The following is a 14,734-nucleotide window of genomic DNA, read 5'->3' as shown; positions in this document are numbered from 1 at the left end:
TGCAGAAGAGGGGAGAGGCCCCAGGGTGGCTCGAGGTCACCTCGTGTGCTCCTGACACTGCAGAAGAGGGGAGAGGCCCCAGGGTGGCTCGAGGTCACCTCGTGTGCTCCTGACACTGCAGAAGAGGGGAGAGGCCCCAGGGTGGCTCGAGGTTACCTCGTGTGCTCCTGACACTGCAGAAGAGGGGAGAGGCCCCAGGGCGGGCTCGAGGTCACCTCGTGTGCTCCTGACACTGCAGAAGAGGGGAGAGGCCCCAGGGTGGCTCGAGGTTACCTCGTGTGCTCCTGACACTGCAGAAGAGGGGAGAGGCCCCAGAGCGGTCTCAAGGTCACCTCGTGTGCTCCTGACACTGCAGAAGAGGGGAGAGGCCCCAGGGTGGCTCGAGGTCACCTCGTGTGCTCCTGACACTGCAGAAGAGGGGAGAGGCCCCAGGGCGGGCTCGAGGTCACCTCGTGTGCTCCTGACACTGCAGAAGAGGGGAGAGGCCCCAGGGTGGCTCGAGGTCACCTCGTGTGCTCCTGACACTGCAGAAGAGGGGAGAGGCCCCAGGGTGGCTCGAGTACTGTCGCAGGCCAGGCTGCGGTGAAAGCAGCAGGAGGCCGTGCTCCCTGGTCCGACCCCACTGTCTCTGCCCTGCCAGCCCCATGTCTCCTCAGCCAGTGGCCACGGCCAGCTGTGGCAGGTGCTGAGGCCTTGCAGAGCCCATACTCAGGGTGTGGCTGTCCCTACCTCCTGGAAAGTCCTAGAGAACCTTTGGTAAAGAAGTAGAGAATTAAAGGAGGAAAATACTGCTCTTACTGGACCCATTAAGTCACAGCTCTGGCTGAATCTGTGGGGCCCAGAGCTGCGTCCATGTCCACCATTGAAAGACGAGGCGCTCAGGAAGCTGACACTGCACCAAGGACAGAGGAACGAGGTTCGGCACCGCTGGCCATCGGCCCGACCGCTCCCCCTTGAGGTTCTTGCTACTCTCCTCTCGCTCAGGTGAGGACCCCTCTGAACCGCACAAGGAATAAACCAATCCTGGAAAAACTTGGCTCTTGTATCTACTTAGAAATGGTGTCAAGGGAACACAGCCTGAAAAATCTCTAAGCTCTAGAAGGAAGGGGGAGTGGCTTCTGTTCTCCCTTCCTGTGACTCAGTTTCCTACGCCCTGATTTGGATCATTTAAGAAATGTAGGTGTGCTGCCAGGTTTCGAGCTGCGGTGAGTTGATGCTTTGAATCTGTCAGTCAGGTCACCCGCTTGGTGGCCTGGCTGCCTCTGGTCCTCGCTGGAACCCCGCCTGCCCTCGCTGGGGTCTTCTGGGTCCTGTCCACCGCCCTCACGCTTTTCTGTTCATCGCCCTCGGCACTCTGAGGCCCGGCTGGTCTTCTGAGCACACGCACACCCTGCCTTCTGTAACACGCCCTCCGACGACCGTGAAGCATCCATTTTTAAAATCCCGTGCTGGAAGTTAACTGGGAGGTGTCATTTCACCCGTTCGTTTTGCTTTCCCACTGTGTGAAACCATCCAGGGCTCATCCCACTGAGGGTCTGGTCCAGTCTCAGCTCATGTGATAAAGTCCTTTCTATCTGAACTCAGCTTCCTTTCCTCCGCCACAGGGTCTCGTGCCTGAGCCTTAGGGCCCCTGGCGCTGGGCTGGGGTAGGAGGGGGGCTGAGAGGAGCGTTGAAACCTGGCACCCGAGTGTTGTGATGGTAACAAGACGGTGGACGGGGACACAGGAGGAGGTCAGGCCACGTTGGCTGTTTGGGGTTTCATGGCGAAGGGGCCCCTGCACAGCCTGTGGGGCCTGCATGCTGGGCTGTCCCCACTGTGGCCGGCTCTGTGCCTCTTGCGTGGAGAACTCCATCCAGGCCCAGCCTGTGCCACGAGCCAGGCTCCATCGCCGAGGAAAACCGGCCAGGAAATGAGAGAAAAGGATGATGTTTAACGTCGTGGGAATATTTTGATTTAAGGAGATGCGAATGCTAGAGCAGAATTAGAATGAGAACGTAGGTTTTTTTCTCTTGCAGTTGATGAAATGCAGTGTTTTTACAATCAAAGTTTTAATATTTAATTTGGATAAGATTGGATGATGGAAGTTCTCAGAATCGTCTGGTTTGACTCTCCACCACCCTGGAGGTTGGTCCTCTGCCCGCTCCTGGTGGTGGGGTCTGTGCTGGACGTAGCTCGTCAGGGCTGCAGATCGCAGGGTCCCCTCGAGAGTCCCTTCTCCAGGTCTTCCCCATGTTACTGATGAATGTCCTCCTGAGAATCTGTGACACCAGGTTGTTTGCCTTTGCTTTTTTGTTTTTTATTTGGCGTTGGGTATTGATCTGGAGAGCTCCGCCCCCTAGTTACAGCCCAGCCCTCTTGATCTTTCTGAGACCTGGTGGTGTTCAGTGGCTCAGGGGCAATCTTCATTTCCACGTGACACCGTGCTTTCTTTGACCTTGCCGCACGTGGGTGAAGCAGACCTTCGAGGAGGCGGATAAGAATGGCGACGGGCTGCTGAACATCGAGGAGATACACCAGCTGATGCACAAGCTCAACGTCAACCTGCCCCGGAGGAAGGTCAGGCAGATGTTTCAGGTATGCCGTCGCCGCTGGGCCGGGCTGGCGCGGAGCGCGGTCACCCGCGTGCTTGGGTGGGTCCAGCGGCTGCTGGGTTGGAAGGAATGCTGCTTGCTCTGTGCTGTCTTGTGCCCTTGTCTTCATCAGAGAAAAAGGGCGTCACAGACTCGACACACACTCTCAGTTTCGATCTGCAGTTCTTTTTGGTGTTGCCGTTTCAGGGAGTTATCAGAGCCCTCTTCCCCACACTGATGGAGGACCCTCCATCAAGTCCCGTGGGAGGGCAGGCCGCCTCCTCTGCCTCCCGCTCAGGGATGTTGTGAGGATGATGGCATAGACCAAGTACCGAGAGCACTTGTTGAGCCCGCGAGAGCTCCGTGACTGTCCCCTGGTGTAGGAGGTAAAACCCGTGCAGTCTGGAAGTGCGGAGTACGCCTACCTTCTAGCAGGAAATCACCTAGTGCTCATCACTGTTAAGGGACATGTGGTCCTGTTGATGAGCCACGGAGGAAGTCCTCATAGCCCCTTGTCCCTGGCATCCAGCTGGGTTGTGCCCTCAGTCCAAGGGACAGATCCAGCTGTTAAGTTTAAGTCCGGCAAAGACAACGCTAGACTATGAGGAATGAGCTGGAATATTAATTTATAAAGGCACTTAGGTGCTGATAGGTCAGGTGCATAATCCAGGTTTTGCAGTGATGCTCCAGTTCAAGTGACCAGGTAGGACATATGTTGTCCAAAAAGAAGCAGAGGAGGGGAATACGGTGTCTCCGCCCTCCTTCCCTTCCTTTAAATTTATGACACCGTAGATTGAACCCAGGGCTAAGGCTTTAATATACAGTACATTTATTCACTTCTGTATGTTTCACTTCCTATTTAGAAATATATTCTATTGCTCCTATGGGGGCTTTTGTCTTGTTTTGTTTATAGCTTTCTTTGTTGATTTACTGTGGTTAGAAATGAGTTTGTAGCTAGGTGTGGTGGCCCACGCCTGTAATCCCAGCAGCTCGGGAGGCTGAGGCTGGAGGATCACAAGTTCAAAGCCAGCCTCAGCAATTTATTGAGACCCTAAGTAACTCAGCAAGACCCTGTCTCTAAAGGAAATATAACAAAGGGCCAGGGATGTGGCTCAGTGGTTAAGACCTGGTTCAATCCTTGGCACCAAAACATTTTTTTAAAAAAAGAACTTGTAAAGGGTTGATTCTTTGTAACTGGGGAAGCTGTCTTAGTCTGCTGGGGGTCAGCGTGATGGAGCGCACGGATGCTTGGAGAGGACGTGCCTCCCCATGCTGCGCGAGCTGGTCCTGGAGAGCAGGTGCCTTCCTTTCCCTGCCTTGTCACAGCCTGAAGCCCACACTCTGCCCTTTCCAGGAAGCCGACACGGACGAGAACCAGGGAACGCTGACGTTCGAGGAGTTCTGCGTTTTTTACAGAATGATGTCGTTGAGACGAGACCTGTATTTGTTGCTCTTGAGCCACAGTGACAAGAAAGACCACCTGACCGTGGAAGAACTGGCCCAGTTTTTGAAGGTGGAGCAAAAGGTATCGTTCAACTGCTGATTGAATGCCATTCGAAGGTGATGGAGAGACACGTGGCTCTCGCCTGGAGTTGGGTGTCGTGTGTTTTAAGTCTAGCAAGGAGGGGTGAAGGCCACAGGCCCACAAAAGTCTTGTGGAAGAGCCATTTGAGACCTTTCTGGCAGCCTTTAAGGGAGGGAGTGATGAATTGAACACTGGGTCATAGGCTTTTTACCTTGAGCATACTGAGTAAGTGTCTGCGGGCTTTTCTACAGAGAAATGAATGTGGACCAAAGTATCTTCTTTCAGATTCAATGGTTGTGTGTTCTTTATATTACTACTATGGAATATTAATAGCATGAATTTATATTTTATATAGTTAATATACATTTGTATCAGTAACATACAAATTTATGCTTATGCTAACATCGCTAAGCTTGAATGTGAACTCTTAATTATTGAAGTAGAACACAGTTCTTAGCTGGGATTATCATAGGTCATTGATAATTCTGATAAGGAATTGGAGCTTGATCATGTTTAAAGGATAGTAAATTGGGCCTGATTGGCCAAGGGAATTCCTAAACATAGTTAATGTGAGATATTTTAATTCAAGGCTATCATGCTGAATTATGGTCAACACATTCAGTCTTTTCATAGTGCTGTTTTTATATCTCCTCCAACTCCATTCGTTTCTCACTATAGCACAGGAATCAATGAGTATTTTGTTAAAGGATTTTGACATTTTATATTAGCCTCTTTGGGGGGAGGTTCTGTGTTTGCCGCAGTTAATGAGATTTACTTTTAATTTTCTTTTGATTTATGGGCTGTAGTCTTAATACAAGAACTTCTCATCTCCTTTATTGGTTTTAAGTCACAGGCATTTAGCTCTGTTGGAACTGAACAGTTGCTGAGTACCCTGGACCACACTGGAGAGCCAGCTGACGGGACTCTTTCCACAGCATCTGCACATAAGCCCCCGGCCCGTGCTGGGGCACCCCTTTCTACAGGCGACAGCTTGATTGAGATACGGTTCTCGTACTGTAGAAGTCCCCTCCTGAAGCGCATAGTTCAGTGATTATTCCTGTGTTCACAGAGTTAAATGTTTTCAGCTTTGCGAGAAGCAACCCAGCACTTCTCAGCAGCTCGCCCCCTGCCCTGTTTCTCTGTCCTCCCAGACCTTGCAACCCTGAATTCATCCTGTCTCACTGAGCTGCCCATCCTGGACATCCCGTAGAGAGGGTCTCAGGTAACCCGTGACCTTTGGACTAGCTTCTTTTACTTAACATAATGTTTTCAAGGTTCCTCTTAAAAACGTACGTCCACACAAAGACTTGTACACCTGTTCATAGTGGCATTATTCACAACAGCTGAGAAAGACGCACACACAACCTGTCCGTCAGCTGATGGAGGGCAAGCAGGTGTGCAGCATCCAGGTGGTGGCAGGCCATTCAGCTGTAAGGAGGGGTACCATCACCTCCAGGCACGTGGGTCCTTGACTGCACGTGCTTTCAGCTCTCGTGGGTTTAGACCCATGCGCAGGCACTGGGCCTTGGTTCCAGTACTTCTGGATATTGAAGGAATTTCTGGGGAACCAGAGGGTGGTTGTTCCATGGCGCCTCAGTGACTAGAACCCTCTCACGCTGGAGGTCAGTTGTCACTGACTCCAAGAAGCACAGCAGACCAGTGGTGGACCATGGGCTTTTCACTGAGCCTGTGGAGGGCCCTCCTTGGAGGGCCCAGGAAAGCTGGGGTGCTCTCAGGAGGTCACGGGCGAGTCGGGGTTCGCACTGGTAACACTTCGATTAATCTTTGGCCTACCTGAGCACGCATGTGGGAATGGACCTATCCTACCCTCAGGGCTCAAAATAAACACACCATATTTTTTGATATTTTACAGTTTTGAGAATCTATGATAAGAGGAAAGAAAATGCTAAGAAGTAAAACCACATACTTTTTAAGGTTTGCTGGGTTTTCCCTTTTTGAGGCAAAATTTATAATTTTACTTGATAATAGTTATAAAATTTTAATAACAATTATGCCATGTTGTGGTTTTGGACATTTTTTGCTTCCTTAAAAGGTACCTTTATTAAAATACTGAAAACATAAATTAGCAACACATTGTTAATATGCATGCAGTCACGCTTGTTTAATTTTGGTATTAATTTGAATTAAATTGAGTTTTTGAAGGGATTTCCATCCCAGGGTCCTTCAACTCTTAACTTTCTTTAATTTTCTCCTTAAGAGAGAAGATTATCATTCAGACTTGGCAGAGCCAAACCTATCAAAATCCATATTCTGACCTGCAGGTTCAGCTTCTAGATCCCTAAGTGTCTAAAAGGTCTCACTGATTCAGACGCTGCTCTGACTAAGGTGGATAAACATTTTATGTAATTAAATGCAAATTTTGAATCATTTCTTACATGTAGATTAATTTGGTGATCAAATTCTTCGACTTTTTGCTTTTAGCAAGAATGAAAAACAAGTAGAAAACACTGGGTAAACCAGGTCCATACATGTTCCTCTGCATTATTAATTTCTGAGCCTTTGGACTAGATATTTTCAGAGTTCTGGAAATGTCTCTTCATCAATGCTACCTAAACATAAAATATTCATTTCAGTTTATAATGGGGAAAACAGTGAGTGAGTCATTAGTTATTAAGCGAATCATCATTTTTGGGTGCTAACATGGTAGCCACAGAATGGTAACTTAGAGTTGGCTTGTTAGCCTTTCTTTGGGTGGCAGGGCTGAGTATTTTTCTCTGTGCACCTTTTTTAATTGTATTTTTTGGACTTTATTTGAAAGACCATTTATAATTTGGAAAATTTGTATGCATTCTGTCCTGTTTTTCTGTTCTGTGTATGTGTGTGAGAGAGAGAGAGAGAGACAGAGAGACAGAGACAGAGACAGAGAGAGGGAAACTGACAAAGAACCAGCAGAGACAGACAGGCTGGCATTGCTGACCACCTCCTGCTTTGCTTTCTCGAATGCGGAGAGGCCGTGTGTTGGGGCAGCGTGTCCTGGGCTCCATCTATCCCACGGGGACGAGGATTTTCTCTTCCGAATGACTTCTCCTTTGCCTCCCCTCCCCCACGTTGTCATGGTGTGGTAGAGTGAAAAATCTATTTGGTCTTTGTCTCTTGTTCTTGGCACAGAGCTGCTGGAGCCCTTGGGGTTTCCTGTGTGGTAGGAGAATCTTGTGTTGCTTATGAGCCCCTCTGAACCAGACCTGAGTCTGCCTGATGAGGTGGCTGTTGGTGGACCCCCAGATAGCTTCAGGATGGGGTAGGGGCCAGGGAGCAGGCTGAAGGGCAGGGAGCGGGCTGGACAAACTAACCAGTGGCTGATGACGTGATCCTTTCCTAATGGACCCCCACAAGGCCCCGGGGCTGGGGGAGTTTCTGCCTTGGGAGGGCGGTCTGTCCAGAGGGCAGGGATGCTGGGCTGCACCCTCCGCCCCCACTGCCCCGTGCGTGCCCTTCTTGGGCTGCTGCTGAGTCGTGTCCCTCATGATGGGTGGATAACAGCACGCAGAGGCCCCCACCCAGGCTCTGCGAATCCTTCTAGTGACTCCCTACCCCTGAAGGGGCTCGGGAGACTAAAGAACTCCGTCTCCCTGCCGAATCTTGACTGCCTTCTCCGGCCTCTTCTGCCAGGCCCCTCCTGGGGCTTGTTCTCCAGACTCCATCCTGTAAGTCGGTCCAGCCAGGAGTCCCACCAGATGACCCATCAAATTCCCCACCCCCGCCCCGGTGATTCCAATCACGTTAATCGCTTTCAGCAAAACTCCCGTTGGTTCTGTTGAGCCAGGATCCCCTTTGCCCCATTGGCCACGACCCGGCTCCTCTGTGCACCCCACTCTCCCTGCCTAGTCATGGGTGAGCCCAGCTGTACACTGGGGGGCCTTCCCCATTGCAGTGGTCCTGGTTTTACCCCTTTACCCACGTCGGCCTCTGGTTTTGCATTGACAGAACCTCCAGATTTACAGTCAGCCAGGTGGAAGCCGGGGCAGCCCAGCGCCCCTTTTGTACTGGTCTGCAGGGGGGCTGTCTTCGGGGCCCCAGAGCCTGCTCTGCAGGGACCGCACACCAAATCTGTATGGCTGGTGGCATCAGCCCACACGGCATTGCTGGCTGTCCCGTTAGTGTTGGAGAATCAGATCCTGTCAATATATTACTGGACTGTTACTAAAATCACACGTTTTAGGAATGATGGGTTTGGTTTTTATGAGTTTTGTTATTGCTTTTTTTTTTTATTGTAAACAAATGGGATACATGTTGTTTCTCTGTTTGTACATGGAGTAAAGGCATACCATTTGTGTAATCATAAATTTACATAGGGTAATGTTGTTTGATTCATTCTGTTATTTTTCCCCTTCCCCCCCCCACCCCTCCCACCCCTCTTTTCCCTCTATACAGTCCTTCCTTCCTCCATTCTTGCCCCCCTCCCTAACCCTAACTCTAACCCTAACCCTAACCCCTCCCACCCCCCATTATGTTATTGCTTTCTTAAGGACTGAACCAGATAGTGTTAAGAAAATGTTTTATCAAAATCAGTTACTTTAACTACAGTTTGATGATTTGGCCAAGGCAGAGATTCTCCAGAGGCAAAGTTAGCTGTAAGATGGGTAGAAAGTGGGAATGAGCTAATTGATAATATAAAAACCCTTTCCCCCAGAGTCTCTACCTTGTCTTCCTCTGTACTTGTCTGTAGGAAAGACCTGCACTGCACTGCAGGCTGTAGCGCCTGGGGGATGTTGGGTAGACCCATCGTGATTGATTCTGAGCCTTTATTTCCTATCTGTACAAAGAGGAGCTGATTCTTGCTTCTGCTGTCTCGTAACATCAAGCAGCAGACTGATGGCAGCAATGAATGTGAAAGTCCTGTGGCTGAGACGTCCCGGGGGCAGCAGTGTGAGGAGTCAGGATTAAAATGTGTGCAGCCACCGGCCTCACCCTGTTCTGACTGCTGGGTGACCCCAGGCCATTTGACTAGCAACTGAGGGTGTCACTTGCTAAGGGTATATATTTATCCTTCTTTTTGGTTATGTTGATATTCTGTGAGTAAATTTTAATTAGGGAAAACAGAAACCAGTGTTCTGTGGCACCTGCCCCCTGGCAGATGATTACCTGTACTTTAATTTTCTAAATGAACTTGAAGCTACTTGCATATGGGCGCGTCTAAATGTGTAGTGAGAGAGTCATTAGCCAAGAGTTTGAAGGGGTTTGCCTTTTAAAACTGGATTTCCACAATGGGACAAATTTGAGGCAATTCGATGGTCCGCATGGCAGGAATTAATTGTCTTCTGACAGCATAAGACCGGAGTAGACCCCAGAGTGTTCGGCTACTGCAGCTTTCCTGAGCTGCCAGATGAATTATCACTGCTGGCCGCAGTCGCTGCCGAGAGTCATGTGAAATCAACGTTGGCCCCCGGGGTAGGATTTTTATCCACCAAAGCTCTCTGAAAATGGAATTCATGCCTTTGACAGGTCCAATTGATATTTGATTAGGACTTTCATCCTTAAAATGTGTCTGTGCCAAGGGGAATTCTCCCTGTCTCTTAATCCAGGACGCTGGGCCCATTGGGCAAACTCCCTTAGCAGAACTTTCTCCTCTTCTCCTGTTTCTTGTGGACTGAGGAGGAAGGACGAGAAGGCAGGAATGTGAGGCGCTCTCTAGATTATTCTCAGGAGCGAAGGCTGGTCCCTGGGAGCCGAGGCAGGTCTCCGCCCACTGCCAGCTGTCTTCTGAAATACACGTGGACAGTCGGTGCCCGGCTCTCCGGAGCTGCCTCTTCCCGGCTGGGAGGGCCTCTCTGTGCCGTGACGTGCCTGACAGAGATCTATACGTCACTCTTTTGTAAGAAGTTGCCCCTTTGGTTTCTTTATTTGCTCTGATCCAGTTCTTCCTGTCGTTGGTGTCCTCTCCTCCGTCACCCTTCGCTCTGAGTCGTGGTCATCCTTTCCTCTCTTGAGAAGCAATCACAAGCTCTTCTTTGCTTATTACTACCCCTCCTGGGGCTGCTGCATCTTTTTTTTTTTTTTTTAACATTTCCTCGTCATGGAAGCATTTTAAAAATATCCTTTTCTGAATTTTTATGTCCCTTTTCTTATTCGCAATTAAAGCAGTTGAGAGACCTTTCAGAGAAATCATATCTGGCGATTCTTTCGTTGCCTTGACTAGAGTTCCCAAATGGCAGTTTTCTATGAAACTGTCGTAGACTCAAATGTGGAGACGTTTGTGGTTTGATCTTAGGATGGACCGGAGGCCGGAGGTTGCTGGCCCAGGGAGGTGCACAGCGACTGTGGTGTCTTGTCCAGTTGCGGAGGGAGTGATCATTCACGGACCAGAGTTTCTCTATCCATCATGAAATTACCCAAAGATATAGAAAGGGCCCTCCTCCTCCACCCCATGCAGAACCACGGGGCGAAGAGAACAGGAGAGGAACCACCGAATCCTGAGGCCTGTCTGACCTAAGCAGACCCCAGGTCACTGAGCTCGAGCCCGTGGAGGGAGAAGCCACGAAGCAGCTCCGTCCAGAGCAACCCCCAGGAGCGCTCGAGAGTCACGCCACAGGAGCTCCGGGGAACAGGCCAAGAGGCAGCGCAGAGAACACGCCTGGTGGAAAGGCGCTGCAGAGCGGCCAGGGCTCCCGTCTTCTCCCGCCGTGCTGGGGTGGCTCTGCCCCTGTGGCCTAGGACCGGGGTGAGCGTTGGGAGGGTGGACCAGGAGGGTCTGGGCTGGGGATGCCTTGCCCGGCTGGCCGGGGACACTCAGGACACGGGACTGTGAGGACGGCTTCCGTGAGCCCATACGCGCCCGGTGTCCCTCGCCACGTGACTCTGCCTGCCCTCCCTTCCAAGTGCACTCTGTCGTCACCTGCCTTGGGTCTGGCCTGGCTCAGTGACTTGCTTTGACTAATAAATTCTGACAAATGATGTTGGAGTTCTGGAGCTTGGGCCCTGAGGACCCCACGCTCCCCGTGTGGGAGCTGGGGTGGTCTGCACGGAACCCAGCCTGGTTTCCTTGAGAATGAGAGGCCACGGAGAGAGAGAGCCACAGACCGGGGGCCGGGGGCATCCTGTACCACCGGCTGCTCACGGGACCAGGACCTGGAGTCCGACGGACAACCTGAGGTGGGAGCAGCAGAGTCCGCTCGGCCCAGCCCCGCCTGCCAGCCTGTGCAGTGGGGTCCAGGAAGCAGCTGACCTCTTAAGGCCTGGTCTTAGGTGGCAAGTTCACAGGACCAGAGAATGAATGCCAAGGGGAGTGAGTGTGGGCAGCGGGGCTTTCTCCTAGAACTCAGCCCCAGGCCTGTCCTCCGGGAGGAATTGGAAACATTTCTTTGGAAAACACTGGGAGCTGTGGTGGTTGGATAGTGGCCCCTAAAGGTCTGTCCAAGGGTTCCTGAGAACACCACTAGGAAATAGAGTCTTCGCAGATGTAACTAAGGTAATGGTGATGATGAGCATCCCATAAGGGATAGAAGAGGAAAGAGACACACACAGAGGAGAAGGCCAAGATGGAAGCAGAGACTGGTATGAAGTCTAAGCCATGGGGAGCCAGGGGTTGCCCGCCTGGCTGGGAGGGAGGCCCCCGGGGAAGTAATGCTGCCATCTTGACTTTGGACTCCTTAGGCCTAGGAGAGAATACGGTTCTGTTTTAAGCCACCAAGTTTGTGGTAATTTGTTACAGCACCCCAGGAACTAGCACATCGACCCGAGGGAACGGTGTACCAGGAATCTCCCAACAAACAGGCAGGCGGAGAATCCACAGTGAAGCCCACTGCTCCATGAACTGCTCACAAATACAGATCTTTCAACAGATTATTGACTCGATTTCAAAATGTTTTAAAATAGACAACTTTAAACATTAGTTTTAAAAAGCCAAGGCCTACCACATATTTGAGGAAACCCTGTAGTATAAAAAGCAGCCTGAGGCAAGCAAGTAGAGACAAGAAGCTTGGTGAAAATAGAGGCCATGCAGAGAGGTGGACGCTTTAAAAACTCTCATTAATAACATCAGTGATAAAGAAATTGTAGCCATGAAGCAAGAGAAAGATACAACAAAAAAAGAAGGTTCAGAGGGAAAAAAATGTGCTCTTGGAAATTAAAAGTGGAAGAGCAGAGAGGTGAACTTACGAGAGAGCTTATAAGATAAAACTAAGAGAACAAGCAACAAAGAAATGTGAAATGGAAAAAGATAGAAGCAAGGAAACCATCAAATAATACAAAAAATACTAGCGTGAAAGATAAGACTCTCTAGATTAGTGTCGCCAAACAGGGCCCTCACAGCAAATGGGAAGAGATCCTGAGGCAAACCAGAGTGAAATATCACAATGCCAATAGTAAAGTGGAACCCTAAACGCTTTCAGAAAGAGCAAACAAACAAAACTCACCAAATCGACAAACCAAAACAGCTCCCGTGAAGAGGACTGGGGTCAGAATGGCATCAGAACCGTCCAGCACCGCGAAAGCCCAAAACAGCAGCAGCAATTCCAACCTGGGATTTTCTGCTTCACTCAATTGTCAAAAAAAGATGTGTGTGAAATATAAATCACAGAATGTACACCAAGCACCTGGAACAACTCAGATGTTAATTTACCTCCCAAGCGCTCTCCTACAGGAGTGCAGTGCAGAATAGAGTCAGCACGGAGCCGGGTAGAGCTCTGGAATGCAACCAGCCAGAAGAAGGGGACCTTTACCAGGGGAAAAAGGAATTCAAGGATCATCTGCTGCCTTTGGTAATATGGGAAAAAGTACTGAGAGGCCATCAGAATCATCTGGAGGAATTTGTGATAGATGCATTAAAAATTATCCCAATGCATGCTGCGATGGAAGCTCAGTGGTACAGTGTTTACCCAGCATGTGCCCAGTCTGGGGTTCAGTCTCCAGCTCCTCAAATAAATGAATAAAGGGCTGGGGAGATAGCTCAGTTGGCAGAGTGCTTGCCTGTCAAGCACAAAGCCCTGGGTTCGATCCCCAGCACTGCCAAAAAAAAAAAAAAAAAAAAAGAATAAATAATTTAGCCAAATGAATAGGAATCGTAGCAGTTAACAAATTAAAAAAAAATTCTATAAGAAAGCAGAAACAGCCATAGTGCACACAGACTCAGCACGTCGACATTTGGAATAATCCAGACCCCAGATTATTTTGTTTAGTAAACATTATGCTACATGTACTGGGAAGACGGGCAGAGGGAGAAAGTTTTCTGACCCTAAGGATCTTCTTATTTATGTCAGATGAAGATCTTATGCAATATATAACATAACCAGATGCCAGTAGATAAGTTTTAAAGTGTATAAAACAGAAAATAGCGTAAATGCAATAGTTTGGAACGTGAAGAATTAAAAGAGAGGTTGGTTTGTTGCCTTGGCCAGTGATTCTGGAGTAGAAGGGGGATTCTGCTTGTGATCATAAGCATCTTAGTTTTGACCTATTTTATTATGGATAAGCTTCCTTGATGAAAATAAATTTGAAAGTTTAGCGATATTAAAATTCTTTGCAAATTATGTTTTGATTTTGTGTCTGATGTGTTTGGGGAACAATAGCCTTGAGAAATATAATTGTTTACTCCTCTGTAAACAATTACATTTGTATCAAAATTTGCATTCCCTGGGAAAATTTTGCCGGAAAACTGACAGGAAATCTGGGGATAAAAATTAGCATCAGAATGCGGATATTTTATCAGTCCACAGCTGGGTGCTGTGCCTTGCCCATCCCGTGTGTTCCGACCTTTAACAAGAGGACCAGTGGTTGTGGTCTCTTGTGGACCAGATTAAACAACTATAGTGGACAAGGAAAGGAGGGCTGAGACCAGTCTTGAGTGAAGAAGAAACACATCGACTGTAGAAACTGATTTCAAACGTGAGAGGAAGATGCGAGAATTTCAGCAATATTGAAAAACCAGTCATCTTTGAAATTAAGCATTTCATGTTTTTAATAAAAATAGAAGAAGAAGAAGAGGAAAAAATCCAACCAAAATAGGTATGATTAAAAAAAGGGAGAAGTTTTTGGGCTTGAAGCCGAGAAGGTCCAGACTTGAGTGTTGGGCTGCCTCTCCCAGTTCTGTGACGCGGTGGTGACAACCTTGCTCAGCACCAGCTTTCCTGTCTGGATGGGGATAAGTACTGAGTATAAGACCCCTGCAGGAACTACCTGTTCAGGATGGTGTGGGTAAAAGCTCTTCCGTGCCTCGACAGCTTCTCGTCAATGAAAAAGCCTCTAAGATCACACTTGACCTTAAGCTCTTCTTTTAACTCCAGTTGCTGAAGAGAGCAGTGGCTTGGATATTAAATAGTGTAGGAAACTTCCAAGTGAGCACCAGAGGACACGGGGCCAGTGCAGAGGCCGTGTCTCTGTCACCCCACCAGCCTACTCCAGATCGGAGGCAAGATGAGAGACCAGTGGCCTCCGACCTCTGACGATTTGGTTCCAGCTCCAGAGGGCCAGGACGCTCCAGTGCGTGGATGGGGGGATTGTGCTGCTGAGGTGCTAATCCAAGGAGACGGGGATGGAGGGGATGGGAGCAGAGTGGTGCACACTCCACCTCTCACTGTTAGGGTTTACCGTCTTCCCTAAGAGTCAATCCTTACTGCTTGAGTTTGGCTAGAAATTCATTAGAATTGTCTTTAGTATGTTCGAATGTCCTCTACTGTGTCTAG

General features: G+C 49.3%; 1 protein-coding gene across 8 annotated transcripts in view; it reads left to right on the top strand.

Annotated features, from left to right (window-relative positions):
• The window catches only part of Plch1 (phospholipase C eta 1), a 187,356-nt gene that overhangs the window by 115,492 nt on the left and 57,130 nt on the right, over positions 1-14,734 (top strand). For all 8 annotated transcript variants that reach the window (XM_047564925.1, XM_047564930.1, XM_047564929.1 and 5 more), the window contains 2 exons: positions 2,447-2,576; positions 3,927-4,097. In XM_047564925.1, the coding sequence (XP_047420881.1) occupies positions 2,447-2,576; positions 3,927-4,097 (301 nt within the window). The remainder of the gene's footprint in view (positions 1-2,446; positions 2,577-3,926; positions 4,098-14,734) is intronic.

This window comes from Sciurus carolinensis, chromosome 9 (assembly GCF_902686445.1).
Source record: "Sciurus carolinensis chromosome 9, mSciCar1.2, whole genome shotgun sequence".
Taxonomy (NCBI): Eukaryota; Metazoa; Chordata; class Mammalia; order Rodentia; family Sciuridae; genus Sciurus; species Sciurus carolinensis.
The sequence above is the reverse complement of the archived record's forward strand: the minus strand, read 5'-3'. Positions and strand labels throughout refer to the sequence as shown.